This window comes from Haliotis rufescens, unplaced genomic scaffold, assembly GCF_023055435.1.
Source record: "Haliotis rufescens isolate VD_foot unplaced genomic scaffold, xgHalRufe1.0.p SCAF_34, whole genome shotgun sequence".
Taxonomy (NCBI): Eukaryota; Metazoa; Mollusca; class Gastropoda; order Lepetellida; family Haliotidae; genus Haliotis; species Haliotis rufescens.
Window position 1 is genome coordinate 1,672,470 of NW_025964046.1, and position 16,489 is coordinate 1,688,958.

At 43.2% G+C, this 16,489-nt stretch overlaps 1 protein-coding gene across 1 annotated transcript in view; it reads right to left on the bottom strand.

Annotated features, from left to right (window-relative positions):
• The window catches only part of LOC124119696 (HMG box transcription factor BBX-like), a 35,335-nt gene extending 19,077 nt beyond the window's left edge, over nt 1-16,258 (bottom strand). The window contains exons 1-2 of the mRNA XM_046482296.2: nt 16,129-16,258; nt 2,750-2,950 (exon numbers count right to left, since the gene is read on the bottom strand). Coding sequence (XP_046338252.2) covers nt 2,750-2,950 — 201 coding nt within the window. The 5' untranslated portion in view covers nt 16,129-16,258. The remainder of the gene's footprint in view (nt 1-2,749; nt 2,951-16,128) is intronic.
• Nucleotides 16,259-16,489: the final 231 nt, after the last annotated feature.

Genomic DNA, 16,489 nt, shown 5'->3' on the forward strand with positions numbered 1-16,489 from the left:
AACTTAATAGTATGTACATCACTTGAGATGAGTAAATTGTACATTACCTGGTGATATACGTACGTATTTTCTAAATGCGGCAAATACTTCTTTCTTGGGAAGCAAAGGCATCGCAGATTAACAGAACATGGAACTCGTCTTCAATGGACTTAGATTTACAATATGTACATATAGTACTTGAACAGTCTATGTCTTTGTTCTTTCTAATATCTTGTATTCTCAAACAATGAAAAGAGATTCCAAACTTACGCATCACTCGTAGAAGGGATTTCTCATTTAATGTTAAATATGTCTCAGGTTCAAACATAATGTGAGAGGATCTAATACTTTCCGACCAATTTTGAATGAGTGAGTGAGTGAGTTGGGTTTAACGCCGCTTTTATAAGTATTCCAGTTATATCGCACATGTCAGCTTAATGTGGGAGGAAAGCCTGAAGTGATGCAGGTCTCAGACGTTTACCACTTCGGTGAAACCCACGAGCACGTGTATGGTGCTGACAAACCTAGAAACATAATTGGGGTGAACAGGGATTTGAACCCACAATCATAGGTTTCTGGTGTGCCCAAGGGACGCAACTCTGCACAGCGAATTGCGGCGCCTTAGACGACTGGGCCACCCGTGTCCCCAATTTTGAATGAAGATATTAACAAGTCTTTGTATAAAGTTAGAAACAAATTATCCCCTATTGTGGTCCCTTGTGTCACCTTGATTGAGTTGTCAGTCTGGGGGAGGAAGCAAAACCCTGTTCTTGTATAAAGCCCTGCACTGTCAGATTCATCAATCCTTGATGGTCTAATGGTTGAATGAACACAAACAACCGATAGAGTTATCTCCCTTTACACAAAATTACCCAAGCTCCTTCCAAGCGCGTGACACCTTCCTTTCATTCTCTGTACCATCGCTGCCACCAGTGTGGTCGAAGCCATAACAAGAATCTTGAAATTTGCCCTCTAACCCCAAATGTAGTCACGTTCATACTTTTGTTTATGTATTTGGGAATGCCATCATAGTTTATTCGGAAAAGGTTTACGACTGACCATGTTTTTCAGACTTTGTTGTTTGTAAAATCAGATTACATGATAGTTTTAATGAAATGAAAATTCAAATTGACAAAGAAAGAAAGTAATTTACAGGGGTAAGTGTATTCGGTGTCACGATAGTCGTCACTTGTTTGTATTCATAACAGTGAATTGGCTGCGAGTTCAACTCCAAGCATGGTTGTGGCCATCTTTCACTGTATAGAGAGCTCCGCGAACAACATATTGCTGTGAGAAGCTTGAAAATTACCATCAAATCCATTGGTCAAAGATAATCTGAAGAAATATCCTTGGCTGAGATGAAGCGATATCTACATTATCACTAATGGCTCTGCTACTGAAGCTGTTAGCACTACTGTTTACACTTTAGACACTGCTTATTGCTGTCTACAAACTGAAAAAGTTGGATGATAAGTAAAATCTCACCCTCGTGTCTTTTGATATAAAATATAACAAGACTCAGATATCAAAAGACACTCGGGTGAGATTCTCCATGTGTTACACTATTTAATAAAAAAATATTTAAGTCAAAATGTTAAACTACTTAATAAAACTAATAATTCACACTTATTGTTAATTAGAAACCATCAATGGGCTCTCATTTGATAAAAATTATTTTGAAAGTTTGAAAGTTTGAAATTGCCATATACTTAAAAGATTGAAAGTCCGTGAACTGAACTGGCGGATGTAAAGGGGAGGTGCATCTGAACCAAATCAGAATAAGTTGTTCAACAAGCAGTTTTCGTGGAGAGCCTTCAGTGTAGATTGAATCATCTGTCAACTTCTAAGTAATGCCTATTGAACAAATGGCAGCTTTGATTGGATGATTTTGTGTAAGATTTTTATGTTTTTGAAATGTACATCCATCCAGTAATTAAAACTGACCATGTTTTTCTATATTTAGTACTATCTTTTGCAACATGATGACATATGCTGAATGTGACCACAGATATTTTCAAGCAAGTGACATTTGGTGCGGATATAGGGGTGGTGTGTGCATCCCACGAGCCCTGTAATGGGATGTCCTCAGATCTTTGTCTAGTGGCAGCGAGAACTCTGATCTTATTTTAATTACTGTAGTTTATATTTACCGGTATATCTTAATCCGTGACCTTGGTTATTGAAGTCTTAGTCCAGATTGAATTTGGCGAGAGGTAAGTCTCACCCATAGCCAATAAAGCTAGGGTTGTGCTCAGCGCTCCGGAGCACCGACATCGCCACTACTGCCACTATATGTGCGAACCTGGCATAACTTATTCGATGTAATAAGCGCCCCGCTCTAATAAGTGCCCATGGCGATATTTGCTAATATATTGGCTAGTGAACAATCCCAATTAGCACCCCTTCCAATTGACCAATGTACACAAGACTTATTTATTTGTGTATTATACACACTCGAGTGTTATATGTACCCTTAATTATGGGCAATTAAATTCTGAAAAATATATCTGTCGTACATAAACATTTCAGGGTGTCAGCATAGACCACAAAATTTACGTTCACCATTTACCAAAATAATATTCTAATAAGAGCTCTTATTTCTAATTTTGAGAGCGCCCTGGGCGCTTATTACGTCGAATACGGTATATCTACTTGTATGTAGTAAATACTTGTATATCCCGCAAACTATCGAATGCTGTCACTTCCTGCTGTGAACCGTACATTAACCCCTTGCATGTAGGAATATGCGACAGATCTTGTAGCCACCCACCTGTTTGGCAAGACTTGTGTACACCGACTTCTCCGTGTCGCCGAGATTCGCCCACAAATCTCCCAGAATCCTCGTCACGCTACGATTGTCCAGGTCGGGGTTCTTCTCCCTCACCATGCTGCGGTGTCGCTTGCAGAAGATGAGGAACGCATTCATGGGACGGCGGACATCCGCCTTCTTTTCCTGTTCAGGGGAATCCATCTGTAACCATGGTAACATGAAGAGTGAGTGAGTGGTTGGTTGAGTTAGAGCTGGTGGGGGGATGGTTGAGTGAGTGGTTGGTTGAGGGAGAGGGTGGTGGGGGATGGTTGAGTGAGTGGTTGGTTGAGGGAGAGGGTGGTGGGGGATGGTTGAGTGAGTGGTTGGTTGAGGGAGGGGGTGGGGGGGGGGGGGGGGGGGGGATGGTTGAGTGAGTGGTTGGTTGAGGGAGGGGGTGGTGGGGGATGGTTGAGTGAGTGGTTGGTTGAGGGAAAGGGTGGTGGGGGATGGTTGAGGTAGAGGGTGGTGGGGGATGGTTGAGTGAGTGGTTGGTTGAGGGAGAGGGTGGTTGGGGATGGTTGAGTGAGTGGTTGGTTGAGGGAGAGGGTGGGGGGGGGGGGGGGGGGGGATGGTTGAGTGAGTGGTTGGTTGAGGGAGGGGGTGGTGGGGGATGGTTGAGTGAGTGGTTGGTTGAGGGAGAGGTGGGGGGGGGGGGGGGATGGTTGAGGGAGTGGTTGGTTGAGGGAGAGGGTGGGGGGGGGGGATGGTTGAGTAAATGGTTGGTTGAGGGAGAGGGTGGTGGGGGATGGTTGAGTGAGTGGTTGGTTGAGGGAGAGGCTGGTGGGGGATGGTTGAGTGAGTGGTTGGTTGAGGGAGAGGGTGGTGGGGGATGGTTGAGTGAGTGGTTGGTTGAGGGAGAGGCTGGTGGGGGATGGTTGAGTGAGTGGTTGGTTGAGGGAGAGGGTGGTGGGGGATGGTTGAGGGAGTGGTTGGTTGAGGGAGAGGGTGGTGGGGGATGGTTGAGTGAGTGGTTGGTTGAGGGAGAGGGTGGGGGGGGGGGGGATGGTTGAGTAAATGGTTGGTTGAGGGAGAGGGTGGTGGGGGATGGTTGAGGGAGTGGTTGGTTGAGGGAGAGGGTGGTGGGGGATGGTTGAGGGAGAGGGTGGTTGAGGGAGAGGGTGGTGGGGGATGGTTGAGGGAGTGGGTGGTTGAGTTAGAGGCTGTTGGGGGGATGGTTGAGTGAGTGGTTGGTTGAGTTAGAGGCTGTTGGGGGGATGGTTGAGTGAGTGGTTGGTTGAGGGAGAGGGTGGTGGGGGATGGTTGAGGGAGTGGTTGGTTGAGGGAGAGGGTGGTGGGGGATGGTTGAGTGAGTGGTTGGTTGAGGGAGAGGGTGGGGGGGGGGGGGGATGGTTGAGTAAATGGTTGGTTGAGGGAGAGGGTGGTGGGGGATGGTTGAGGGAGTGGTTGGTTGAGGTAGAGGGTGGTGGGGGATGGTTGAGTGAGTAGTTGGTTGAGGGAGAGGGTGGTGGGGGATGGTTGAGTGAGTGGTTGGTTGAGGGAGAGGGTAGTGGGGGGATGGTTGATTGAGTGGTTGGTTGAGGGAGAGGGTGGTGGGGGATGGTTGAGTGAGTGGTTGGTTGAGGGAGAGGGTGGTGGGGGGATGGTTGAGTGAGTGGTTGGTTGAGGGAGAGGGTAGTGGGGTGATGGTTGAGTGAGTTGTTGGTTGAGGGAGAGGGTAGTGGGGTGATGGTTGAGTGAGTTGTTGGTTGAGGGAGAGGGTGGTGGGGGATGGTTGAGTGAGTGGTTGGTTGAGGGAGAGGGTGGTGGGGGATGGTTGAGTGAGTGGTTGGTTGAGGGAGAGGGTAGTGGGGGGATGGTTGAGTGAGTGGTTGGTTGAGGGAGAGGGTGGAGGGATGGTTGAGTGAGTGGTTGGTTGAGGGAGAGGGTGGAGGGATGGTTGAGTGAGTGGTTGGTTGAGGGAGAGGGTGGGGGATGGCTGAGTGAGTGGTTGGTTGAGGGAGAGGGTGGAGGGATGGTTGAGTGAGTTGTTGGTTGAGGGAGAGGGTGGTGGGGGATGGTTGAGTGAGTGGTTGGTTGAGGGAGAGGGTGGGGGATGGTTGAGTGAGTGGTTGGTTGAGGGAGAGGGTGGAGGGATGGTTGAGTGAGTGGTTGGTTGAGGGAGAGGGTGGAGGGAGGGTGGAGTGAGTGGTTGGTTGAGGGAGAGGGTGGTGGGGGATGGTTGAGTGAGTGGTTGGTTGAGGGAGAGGGTAGTGGGGGGATGGTTGAGTGAGTGGTTGGTTGAGGGAGAGGGTGGAGGGATGGTTGAGTGAGTGGTTGGTTGAGGGAGAGGGTGGAGGGATGGTTGAGTGAGTGGTTGGTTGAGGGAGAGGGTGGGGGATGGCTGAGTGAGTGGTTGGTTGAGGGAGAGGGTGGAGGGATGGTTGAGTGAGTTGTTGGTTGAGGGAGAGGGTGGTGGGGGATGGTTGAGTGAGTGGTTGGTTGAGGGAGAGGGTGGGGGATGGTTGAGTGAGTGGTTGGTTGAGGGAGAGGGTGGAGGGATGGTTGAGTGAGTGGTTGGTTGAGGGAGAGGGTGGAGGGAGGGTGGAGTGAGTGGTTGGTTGAGGGACAGGGTGGTGGGGGATGGTTGAGTGAGTGGTTGGTTGAGGGAGAGGGTGGTGGGGGATGGTTGAGTGAGTGGTTGGTTGAGGGAGAGAGTGGTGGGGGGATGGTTGAGTGAGTGGTTGGTTGAGGGAGAGGGTGGGGGATGGTTGAGTGAGTGGTTGGTTGAGGGAGAGGGTGGTGGGGGATGGTTGAGTGAGTGGTTGGTTGAGGGAGAGGGTGGTGGGGGATGGTTGAGTGAGTGGTTGGTTGAGGGAGAGGGTGGGGGATGGTTGAGTGAGTGGTTGGTTGAGGGAGAGGGTGGTGGGGGATGGTTGAGTGAGTGGTTGGTTGAGAGAGAGGGTGGTGGGGATGGTTGAGTGAGTGGTTGGTTGAGGGAGAGGGTGGTGGGGGATGGTTGAGTGAGTGGTTGGTTGAGGTAGAGGGTGGTGGGGGATGGTTGAGTGAGTGGTTGGTTGAGGGAGAGGGTGGAGGGGGGATGGTTGAGTGAGTGGTTGGTTGAGGGAGAGGGTGGAGGGGGATGGTTGAGTGAGTGGTTGGTTGAGGGAGAGGGTGGAGGGGGATGGTTGAGTGAGTGGTTGGTTGAGGTAGAGGGTGGTGGGGGATGGTTGAGTGAGTGGTTGGTTGAGGGAGAGGGTGGAGGGGGATGGTTGAGTGAGTGGTTGGTTGAGGTAGAGGGTGGAGGGGGATGGTTGAGTGAGTGGTTGGTTGAGGTAGAGGGTGGAGGGGGATGGTTGAGTGAGTGGTTGGTTTAGGGAGAGGGTGGTGGGGGATGGTTGAGTGAGTGGTTGGTTGAGGTAGAGGGTGGTGGGGGATGGTTGAGTGAGTGGTTGGTTGAGGGAGAGGGTGGAGGGGGGATGGTTGAGTGAGTGGTTGGTTGAGGGAGAGGGTGGAGGGGGATGGTTGAGTGAGTGGTTGGTTGAGGGAGAGGGTGGATTTTGGGGGATGGGTGTGTGACTAATTGGTTGAAAATCCCAAACCATTTACCATGGATACCATGTTGACCTTTGAATACAGCCAATCAGTGCCTTTTTATAAGAGTTGTGTGTCCAAAAACACAAGAGGGTACACGATTACTGCCTCGAATGCTGTTGCTTCCTTACGAGAGGCCAATAGGGCCTGTGTCGCTCACCTGGATATTTACGCAATGACAAAATATTTGCATTTGCATTGTACATGTATATAATACTGCAAATATTTCGTAATTTTGACTGACAGCATTTAAAATAGGTGGATGACAAATCTGACAGCATGAACGGGTATTTCTCCAGATACAAATGTAGCATAAAGATCTGAACTGTTTCCTTGTTATGACCCAGGATCTAAGTTTCCAGAGGCAAGACTGGATCCCAGGGCGAATCCTATTGGCATAAATATATTATTCTCTTCATAACAAACAAATGTAAACAATGTCTCTGTTTATTATAGGGTGGGGATAATATTGGTTTGCATGTTATGGTCAAGGTTCGAACTCCTTTGGGAGTGCCGGACAGATGAACAGAAGGGCCAGTCCTGGTAGCATATGTGCATTCCTCTCATTATACTCAGCAATTGTACATATGGTTATACGGTGGGGATCTTAACTGTGTCTACCTAGGGATGCTTCCAACCAAATATGGTTAATATCGATATCTTAGTTCCAGAGAAGAAGTCGTTTAAAGCAATATAGCCAAAATACCCCTATTTGGCCCCGCCCCTCAGCCCCTTGGGGGGTCAGCCCCACCATTTGTACAATTTTGAATCCCCACCACCTAGTGATGCTTCCAACCAAATATGGTTAATATCTATATCTTAGTTCCAGAGAAGAAGTTGTTTAAAGCAATATAGCCAAATTACCCCTATTGGCCCTCAGCCCCTGGGGGGGTCAGCCCCACCATTTGTACAATTTTGAATCCCCAATACCTAGGGATGCTTCCAACCAAATATGGTTGATATCTATTACTTAGTTCCAGAGAAGAAGTCTTTTAAAACAATATAGCCTAAATACCCCTATTTGGCCCCGCCCCTCAGTGCGTGTGTGCGTGCGTGCGTGCGTGCGGCCCACCATTTGTACAATTTTGAATGCCTTCCACCTAGGGATGCTTCCAGTCAAGTTTTGTTAATTTCCTATAAGTGGTTCAGAAAAAGGATTTGTTGAATAAACTGTTGACGTACGGAAGGCGGACACCACAGTATGGCATTAGCTCACCTTGTTCCTTCAGACCCGGTGAGCTAACAAATCAGCCAAAGCAGGTCAACTTGACCCTGTTGACCCCTCGTTTATCCCATGTTTACGTGTAGGATAAAGCACATCCTCGTTTTTTGATATATCTAAAACAGCATCCATGGGATAAAACCAAGGGGAAGTGTTATATTTAACTTATAAATCGAAATAAGAAACTTAAAACAATAAAATCAACATTTTTATGTTTCAAACATACTTTTAATGAACCTTAGGAAACAGGCGTAAAATATCTGTCGCTTGAATACGGTACTTAAAAAACACATTCCTAAAAGCATTTTGATTTACCAGCGTCTGTGTAGCCTAGTGGTACACTCACTTCACTACAGATATGGAAGTTGCGTGTTCGATCCTCAGAAATATAAAGAAAACATTTGTCATTGATTTTTCCTTTTTTATTACATTGTGTTCAAATGCAAAATAAATTTCTCACATTCACATGTTACAATGTACACAAAAGTTATATTAATAAAATCCCAGGGATCTTATAACATCCCTCTCAATGAGATTGAATCCCACTGGAGGATACTAGAATGACATCACTGCAGGTGTATAAAGGTTCATAACTTTTGACAAAATACATCTTGTATAATATTTGGTGCACTCAAAACTTATGGTTTGGGACAAGCTGCATAAAGATTTTGAAACATTCTTTAATTTTCACTTGAAGTAAGTGCAAAATCAATATTTGTCTATAGTAGAATGTTATGAAGGTGTGAATCTTCAGAGCTCCAGATTTTACGCATCAGAAATGCAGAAATACGCAGTAAAATATAATCCAAGCGTTTCAATTACGCAACGAACATTACAGATACGCTACAAAAATAAAACTTGAGCGTATCATCAAAATATTGTGAAGTAACCCCGCGTATTCGATAAGCAAATCAGCAACTTATTTTGAAATTATAAACGGGCATTCCGTCAACCTTGCCAAACTCCACGATGACAGTTACATCATGATCATTTGCCATCACACTTTCTTGTGGAAGTATCGTGGTATTTTTGAGTCCTATAAAGCTCTCGAACCCACACGACACCAGTTTGCAGGGACTAGATGAATAGTATTTTTAAATGAATCATTATTACTGTGAGTGTTTATTTGTTGTTGTTTTTTGTTTATTTAACTCTGCACTATTACAACTATATGACGGCAGTCTGGACCACACAATCCAGTGATTGACATCATGAGCATCAATCCACGCAATTGGGATACGATGACATGCATTAACCAAGTCAGTGAGCCTGACCACCCGATCCTCAACAAGCATAGTCGCCTTTTACGGCAAGCATGGGTTGCTGCGGACCTCTTCTACCCCGGATCTTGCTGGGTCGACCTATTCTAACTGGAGTGAGTGAGTGAGTGAGTATGGTTTTACGCTGCTTTTAGCAATATTCCAGCAATTTCACGGCGGGGGCACCAGAAATGGGCTTCACACATCGTACCCATGTCGGGAATCGAACCTGGGTCTCTGGCATGACGAGCGAACGCTTTAACCACTAGGCTACCCAACCGCCCCTATTGTAACTGGAAGTTCACAGGTTGAATTTCACCATCTGACACTGAGGGATAACCGAGCATAACTTGCATACAGTCAAAGATAAAATTAGACTGTTTTTGTTTTCAAGTGACCTGTGTAGCTCTACTTCTCCTCCTTCTGCTAACCACAACAAAGTACACAACTAAAGCATGCTGGGAAACTGTACGGGGCACTGACTGACAGCTGTTTATTCATCAACACACATCCACATCATCATCAACATCGTCTTTGGGGCTGTTACGATTCTCCGATACCTATGACATCATCGATAGTTAAGTACACACAATACTTTAACCATCGGTTTGTGAGATGGTGATACGCTAATAAGAGAGCAGGAACTAATAGAGTTACCTCCCATAATGACAGAAGTAGAATAGTGGCTCCTGTAGGCATTGCAGAACACGAGGACGTGGTATCTGACTAACTGTTGCATTATATAACAATTCCTTCTTTTAGAACCGTTTTGTTTTTGTGGTTTTCTTTGCAAAAGTTTTTCAGATAACAACAAATGTATGAATGTATGAATAAAGAGGTTCTGGACCTGTATTTCAGTGATTTCATTTCTTTCTATCTAATGTGGTGTATCGTGATAAAAGGCGACTAACGGGATCGGGTGGTCAGGCTCGCTGACTTGGTTGATGCATGTCATCGATCCCAATTACGTGGATCGATGCTCATAATATTAATCACTGGATTGTCTGGTCCAGACTCGATTATTTACAGACCGCCGTCATATAGCTGGAATATTGCTGAGTGCGGCGTAAAACAACAAACCAACCAACCAACCAGCCAGTAGTATCGTCTGTCTGTATCGTGATACAAATCGTATTGCAAAATACCAGGCAATACTCAGCTCTAGTGGACGGCATCAACACCACCATGACCATCACAAACACAGCGTCATTATCCTGAATAAAGATTAATTGCTTCCGATTTCCAACATATATATAAACAGGCATTGACACCTAATCACATATTCCAATGTGCATACTCATCAGAGTATATCCTAAATCCATACGGGGCGGTCGGGTAGCCTAGTGGTTAAAGCGTTCGCTCGTCATGCCGAAGACCCGGGTTCGATTCCCGACATGGGTACAATGTGTGAAGCCCATTTCTGGTGTCCAACGCCGTGATATTGCTGGAATATTGCTAAAAGCAGCGTAAAACCATACTCACTCACTCCCTAAATCCATACTGTCATACTGTCATAACTAGAGTGTTCAAGATTTTAAAGAGGTTGCATACAAAAAACTAAAAATTCAAGAAATGGGTATGTTTGGTATCATTTTGTAGGAAAATATGTCCTGAATCAAATTACGCAATAAAAAAAACAAGTCACCATGGCATTTTTTGAATAAGTGGCGCCATCTAGAGGCACCGGATGATAAAATCATTTTGCCAATAAAATGGTCATTTTAAAGTTTGATTATTAAATGAGTCTTTTGAAATAGACACAAAACAGAAAAATTCAAATTCAAGTCAAAACATTTTTAATTTCACACATCATTTGACTTTAAAAGCACATTTTCCAAAAACATTGATTCATCAGTCAAAAAAGCATTTTACAAAATCAAGATATTTTTCAAAATGGCTTATTTCTAATGTTTATTCATTGTAAAATAAAATTATAAAATAAAAACAACATGTTACCTGAGGATATTCACATTATTTTCAATCAACACAGCATACCCCTAAAATAATGAATCAGGGGAGGTAACTCTTGCCCAAATTTACATTTCTATGAGTTCATTTTGGCGGAAGTACAATTAGCCGCGAGTCAAAGGGACGCAACCGCATTACAAATACTCGCCGTTACATGCGCGTCCGGTATGCGCATGAACAATGGTATCCAACGTCTTTAACTCAAATTTAACTCTAAAACCTCTGGATTCATCTAGAGCGTCCGCCCGGAGAGCAGAAGGTCCGGGGTTCGATCCCCTGCCGCGTCATTCCAAAAGACGTTCAAAGATGGTACTTGTTGTTACCCTACCTGGCGCTCGGCATTAAGGGGCTAATACAAGGACTGGTTGGCTCGGAGTCAGTATACTGTGTCTGAGTGGGGTATCCATGTTAAACTGCGGCATGGTATCTCAGTGAGCTAGCACTATAAATCGGCATCAGTCTGGACTAGTACAAGCAGCCACACACACACATGCATCGCTATATAAGCACAATAATCTTGGACTCGACGTTAAACCCCCTCACCTTTAAACTTTATTCAATTGTTTCTATACTTATATTAACAATTTTTTAAAATGAACCCAAAATGTTGAATTTATTGCGACACAAGATGGATTGTTTTAAAGAAAAACTAACGACCATTGATGACATCGCGTCATGTCCATGCAACATCATTAAATTGCCGATCTGAAAATGAGTGAGTGAGTGAGTTGGGTTTAACGCTGCTTTTAACAGTATTCCAGTTATACCATAGCGTGTCAGCTTAATGTGGGAGGAAAGCCCCAAGTGATGCAGGTCTCAGACGTTTACCACTTTCCTCCCACATTAAGCTGACACGCCACGATATAACTGGAATACTGTTAAAAGCGGCGTTAATCCCAACTCACTCACACATGGAACAAATACAAGTACAACAAAATGTTAACCGCATTTTCTTGAGAATAGTGCACACTTTTTTGTGTTTTATACACGCCATAATGAGTTGTGATGTTTTTTTCCAACATCACCTTGAGCACTTAATACCGTAAATACAATGTCAATAAATCTGCACTGAAGTACGCAATTTAATCTTGTAATTACACTGTCTGGTTATAAAAAGTGTTCATTGTATGTCTGGACTTTTGTTTGTAATCATCTATTTGATTCATTTAATTCAAAATTTCATTCAATATTGCAGGAGAAATCATGTGTGAGGTGTTCGGCAGATCACACTGCCCACTGTTATTTACATCAACCACTGTGCAATTACCGCCATTGAGGCTTAATCGCTGCATATAAAACAATGCCTAGCAGAACAAGAATGATAACTTAAACAGTAAATTAGCATGTCCAGTGATGTTTTACCGAATGTAATAAGATGTAAGGACGTTCTCAAAATTAGAAACTGGGGGCTCTGTAATCAGAATATAATTTTGGTGGAAAAAAAAGAGTTGAAAGATCATAAATTTCGTGGTTTATGCTGACAGCCTGAAATGATACGTATTATACACAACAGATATAATTTAATTGCCCATAATTAAGGGTGCATATAACACACGAGTGCGTATTATACAAGAACAAATATGTCTTGTGTACATTGATCATTTGGAAGGGTGCTAATAGGGATTTTCACTAGCCAATATATTAGCAAATATAGCAGTAGCGCTTGTAAGAACGGGGCATTTATTACGTCGAATACAGTATATCAAATTTCAGATTTGCACTGGACCAAGTTTGTTGTCAGCCATTCATTGACACTTGAATTTGTGAATGGATACGATGTCACTTTTTGTTTTACCAAAATACTGATATTCATCATGGTCATTTAATAAATATGCACAGATGCACGCCCCATGTATTTGGCAAGTTTATAACATTAAACATTAATTATCATATTCAGATAGAGATGCAGATATCAAAGGTCAAGTTGGGACCTTCAGTGCATACAAACAAACATGGCGTCACCCTTGTCATTCGGCGTTTGAGTCAGAACTAACTATGTTGACCACCGGGCATCTGGAGAAACTACAGGATAATTGCTATCATTATCAAAAGGACAGTCTAACATACTGAAAATCAGGGTCTAACTGTGACGTAGCTAAGGCATTTTACCATTCGTCACCACTCGCCCCTTTCCGTAACTTGCAAGAAGACTCATCCCTCTATCGATGAATGTTATGTGCGAAAATACGACAAACCAATCAGAATGAGAGTATGATTTCAAGTTCTTCGTCAAAGAATCCCTCAGAAATAATTTCTGTTTTTACATATGTCTTGCATCTAAAAATATACTCAAGACACAGTTAAATGTGTTCAATCATACTGTTTTATTCCGCACGTCCTGATTGCATCTGAAATGTATATAATATATGGGGAAAAAGAGTGAACCATTACGCAACAAGTTGACAATTGTTTTAGGTATGCCCGTTTGCGCTAAGACGCAACCCGGTCACAAAAATGGCCACGAGAGGGGCACGAGTCGCTATTCGGCATGCCCCGGAATTACACAAGTTGGTCACGAATGGCATTTTACAAGTTTTGGCAACTTTGGAGATATAAATTGCGAAACAATTTATCGAGGACACTAGCCTAGTGGGATCAGGTTCCATCTCTGCTTGTAGACCTCTGCCACTTGGAACATTCTCCCCAAACTAAAACAGTTGGATTTGGCCGTAATATGTCCAAATTGTTACTTTGTTTCATTTTGTCGCTGTGTGTACATCTGACTGCACTTTGTAAAGTTATGGCAGGACAGGCTGACTCTAAACAAATGTGACGTCTCATAGACTAGGGTTAGAGAACTTTCCCTTTGATAAAGAACAGTTACTCTACAGAACAGACCGATGAATTGCCGTGAAAGGCAAGTAGAAACAATTTGTGTTGGCAATTGTGGCTTTGCCCATATGTAGTTACGCCACTGTATAAGTAGCAGGTTTCAGTTGGAACTATATTGGCTACTGTCACTGTCCGACTGACACATCACTTACCTTCTGACATAATATATATTGCTATGTTTAGGTAATGTTTGTAAGACATGGGAAGAGATGTTTAGAGCACAGATTTGAAGAATGACATTATATGATAAAGAGGTTTTCACGCTTGCGTGGTTGGGGATGGTAAATATCCTGTATTAGGATAAACACTGTGTTTATTATATACGTCAGTGTGAAAGACTGAGTTTTCTGAAGTGAAGAAAAGTGATTTTTTTCATTATAGTGAACATAACACTTGATATTTCACTGCAGTGAACATAACACTTTGACGGAACTAACGTCATACAAGTTAGCTCCCCTTAAATTGTCTCCCCTTATTCTTAGTGTCTAACTTTTACACAAACTGTTGACATCCCTTTCACATTAGTTCCACATTAACAAGGCAAAATAATGACAGATGGTCATTTATGGAGTTAATATCACTTCTTGTCGTTATTCTCATGAAAATGTTTCGTTGTAAACTGTAAATTTCGAATTTAACTCGTCAATCGAGACTGTATTTTGAAATGCGCCAATTTTGTAACTTGACCAGCGTTTATGCTTTCACCTTCAACAGAGGTCTCCTAGTTTTCAAGAATACTTTTGGTTGAAGTTGATTTTGTATATAATCATATCTAAATGTATGATAAAGAATTTTTGTGACCCTAAATATTTTTGGATACTTTTACTTGTTTATATTGCTTATGATTTTGCAAACACCATACTACTTTTTAAGTCGCAAATACAAGGGGTGGTGAACTGTCCCTGTGTGTTAAGTAGGGAGAAATTACGTTTCAAGGTTTTACATTTGTAATGAAACAATTTAATTATGGGGTAGACCCTTACACAAAAAGTCTATAATAAATAGGATATTCCATGTGTCTTGTAAAAAATATCATGTTTCTCTCTTCTCATGAAGGGGGAAAAGGAGATATTTTCACTCATGTATCATGCCACCCGTGAAAACATCTCTCCCCACCCCAACCCACCCCCCCACCCCACTGCCAGTAACCTCTATGAAATGCAGCAACAATGCAACAATTAACAATTTACACACCAATGAAAAATAGGTCACTCATGAGATTTTAAAAGATAGCACTTTGGGATACTATATTTTCATTTAAAATATTATTTGCTGTAATTTACTGAAGGCTGTTTATTAAATATCGCAGATATATACTTTATAAAATAACACAACTTAGCTTGTAAGAAACCATTTTTATTGAGCCAAAACCCCAACCCCAAGTGGAATTAAACTTAAGTACATATTGGTCCATATACCCTTACTAGACCACGTTAACTCCCTTTGTTGTGCTTTCCGACCTTAGGAGACAATAATTCCGTTCTAATTCGTCCCTAAAACGAAAGAAATGTTATTTTTTCCCAAAAGTCAACACAAGCCTGTGCATTAAAAGCAAGTACCTTCCTCTTCCGCCACAGTGTAATACATTGTTAGAAGGGTCACGTGGTATTGTCAATGTCACAAGCGATTCAACCGAAACCTCATCTCCACTGTTTACAAACATACAATCAATATCAGGCAAACATAACAGTTCCATGATACACTTTTAAAGAGGGTTTAATAGAATTTCTAGATGGGCATCGCGGAAATGTAAACACTACGAACCAGAGGCGATTTGAAACTGATTACGTTGTTGATTGACAGCCGAGCGAGCACCTGCTGTAGGTACAATCACAACACTTGTCGATTTCATTTGTCCATGTCGCCTGCGATTTCAAACCAAAATACGACAATATTCAGTCATACTATCAAATAAACACGAAGACAGACGTTATGATACAAGAAAAAGGGTTCAGTCGCGGCAACACTCTAGTTCCGTTTCGTGCCTTTCACATCGGGTCAAACTGAAATCGGGGATGCATGTCGTTTTCACATATTCCATCAGCTGATGACTCGCGTTGGTTACGCGATCAGCAACGATTGACTGACAAGTTGGGGTATTTTGAAAGCTTAACAATCCTAGAGGTTAATTTCATTGCGATCGCAGCTTGTAGATGTGAATCTATGTGTTTGGAGTATGTTGACGGCGAGTAGCTCTGTGTGACCCCTCCAAGCAACGCTCTCAGACGCTTGTCGTGTCAAACTCAAAAATACGTTTATAGACCGAGACACCCGGCACAGGTAACTGAAACACGGTTCATTTTATCAAATAAATCACTTTAGTGGTGCGATTGGTCATTGTTAACGTCTAGATTTGCGTATTTTGATCAAAACAGAGAGCTAATTACATATGCAAGCCTCAATGTTTCGCCTCTTTTTCTGTCAGCCAGCTCGTCCGGCCGAAACATGCGGCGCCCCAATCTTCAATGAAAACAAGAGTTTTCGTGGACTTGTAAGTGGAGATAAAATAGAAATCAATGTAGACTTACCACTGTCTATGATTGTGTGGCGTTACATCGGCTGTAATTGTTGATTTTCAATTTCAACAAGATCGGACACTTTCTAAACGGTAAAGAGACAAAGTGGGCTCCAGTGTCGGCCCTTGTAGCCGGGACAAACTGCTTTCCGTGCAACTAGTGTTAACTGTTAATGTCACCTAACGGTCTTCTGCTGCAACGCGTCTTACGAAAACATGTTTTAGGGGTCACTATATTTTCACTGGCGGTGTCTTCTGTTGTTCACGACAATAGAGGAAACGAAACCTGTTCATGCTTTGGTTGTATTGAGTAATGACACGGAACTGACGACTCATAATGTTGATAACATCTGAGTTTGATTCGAACATATTTC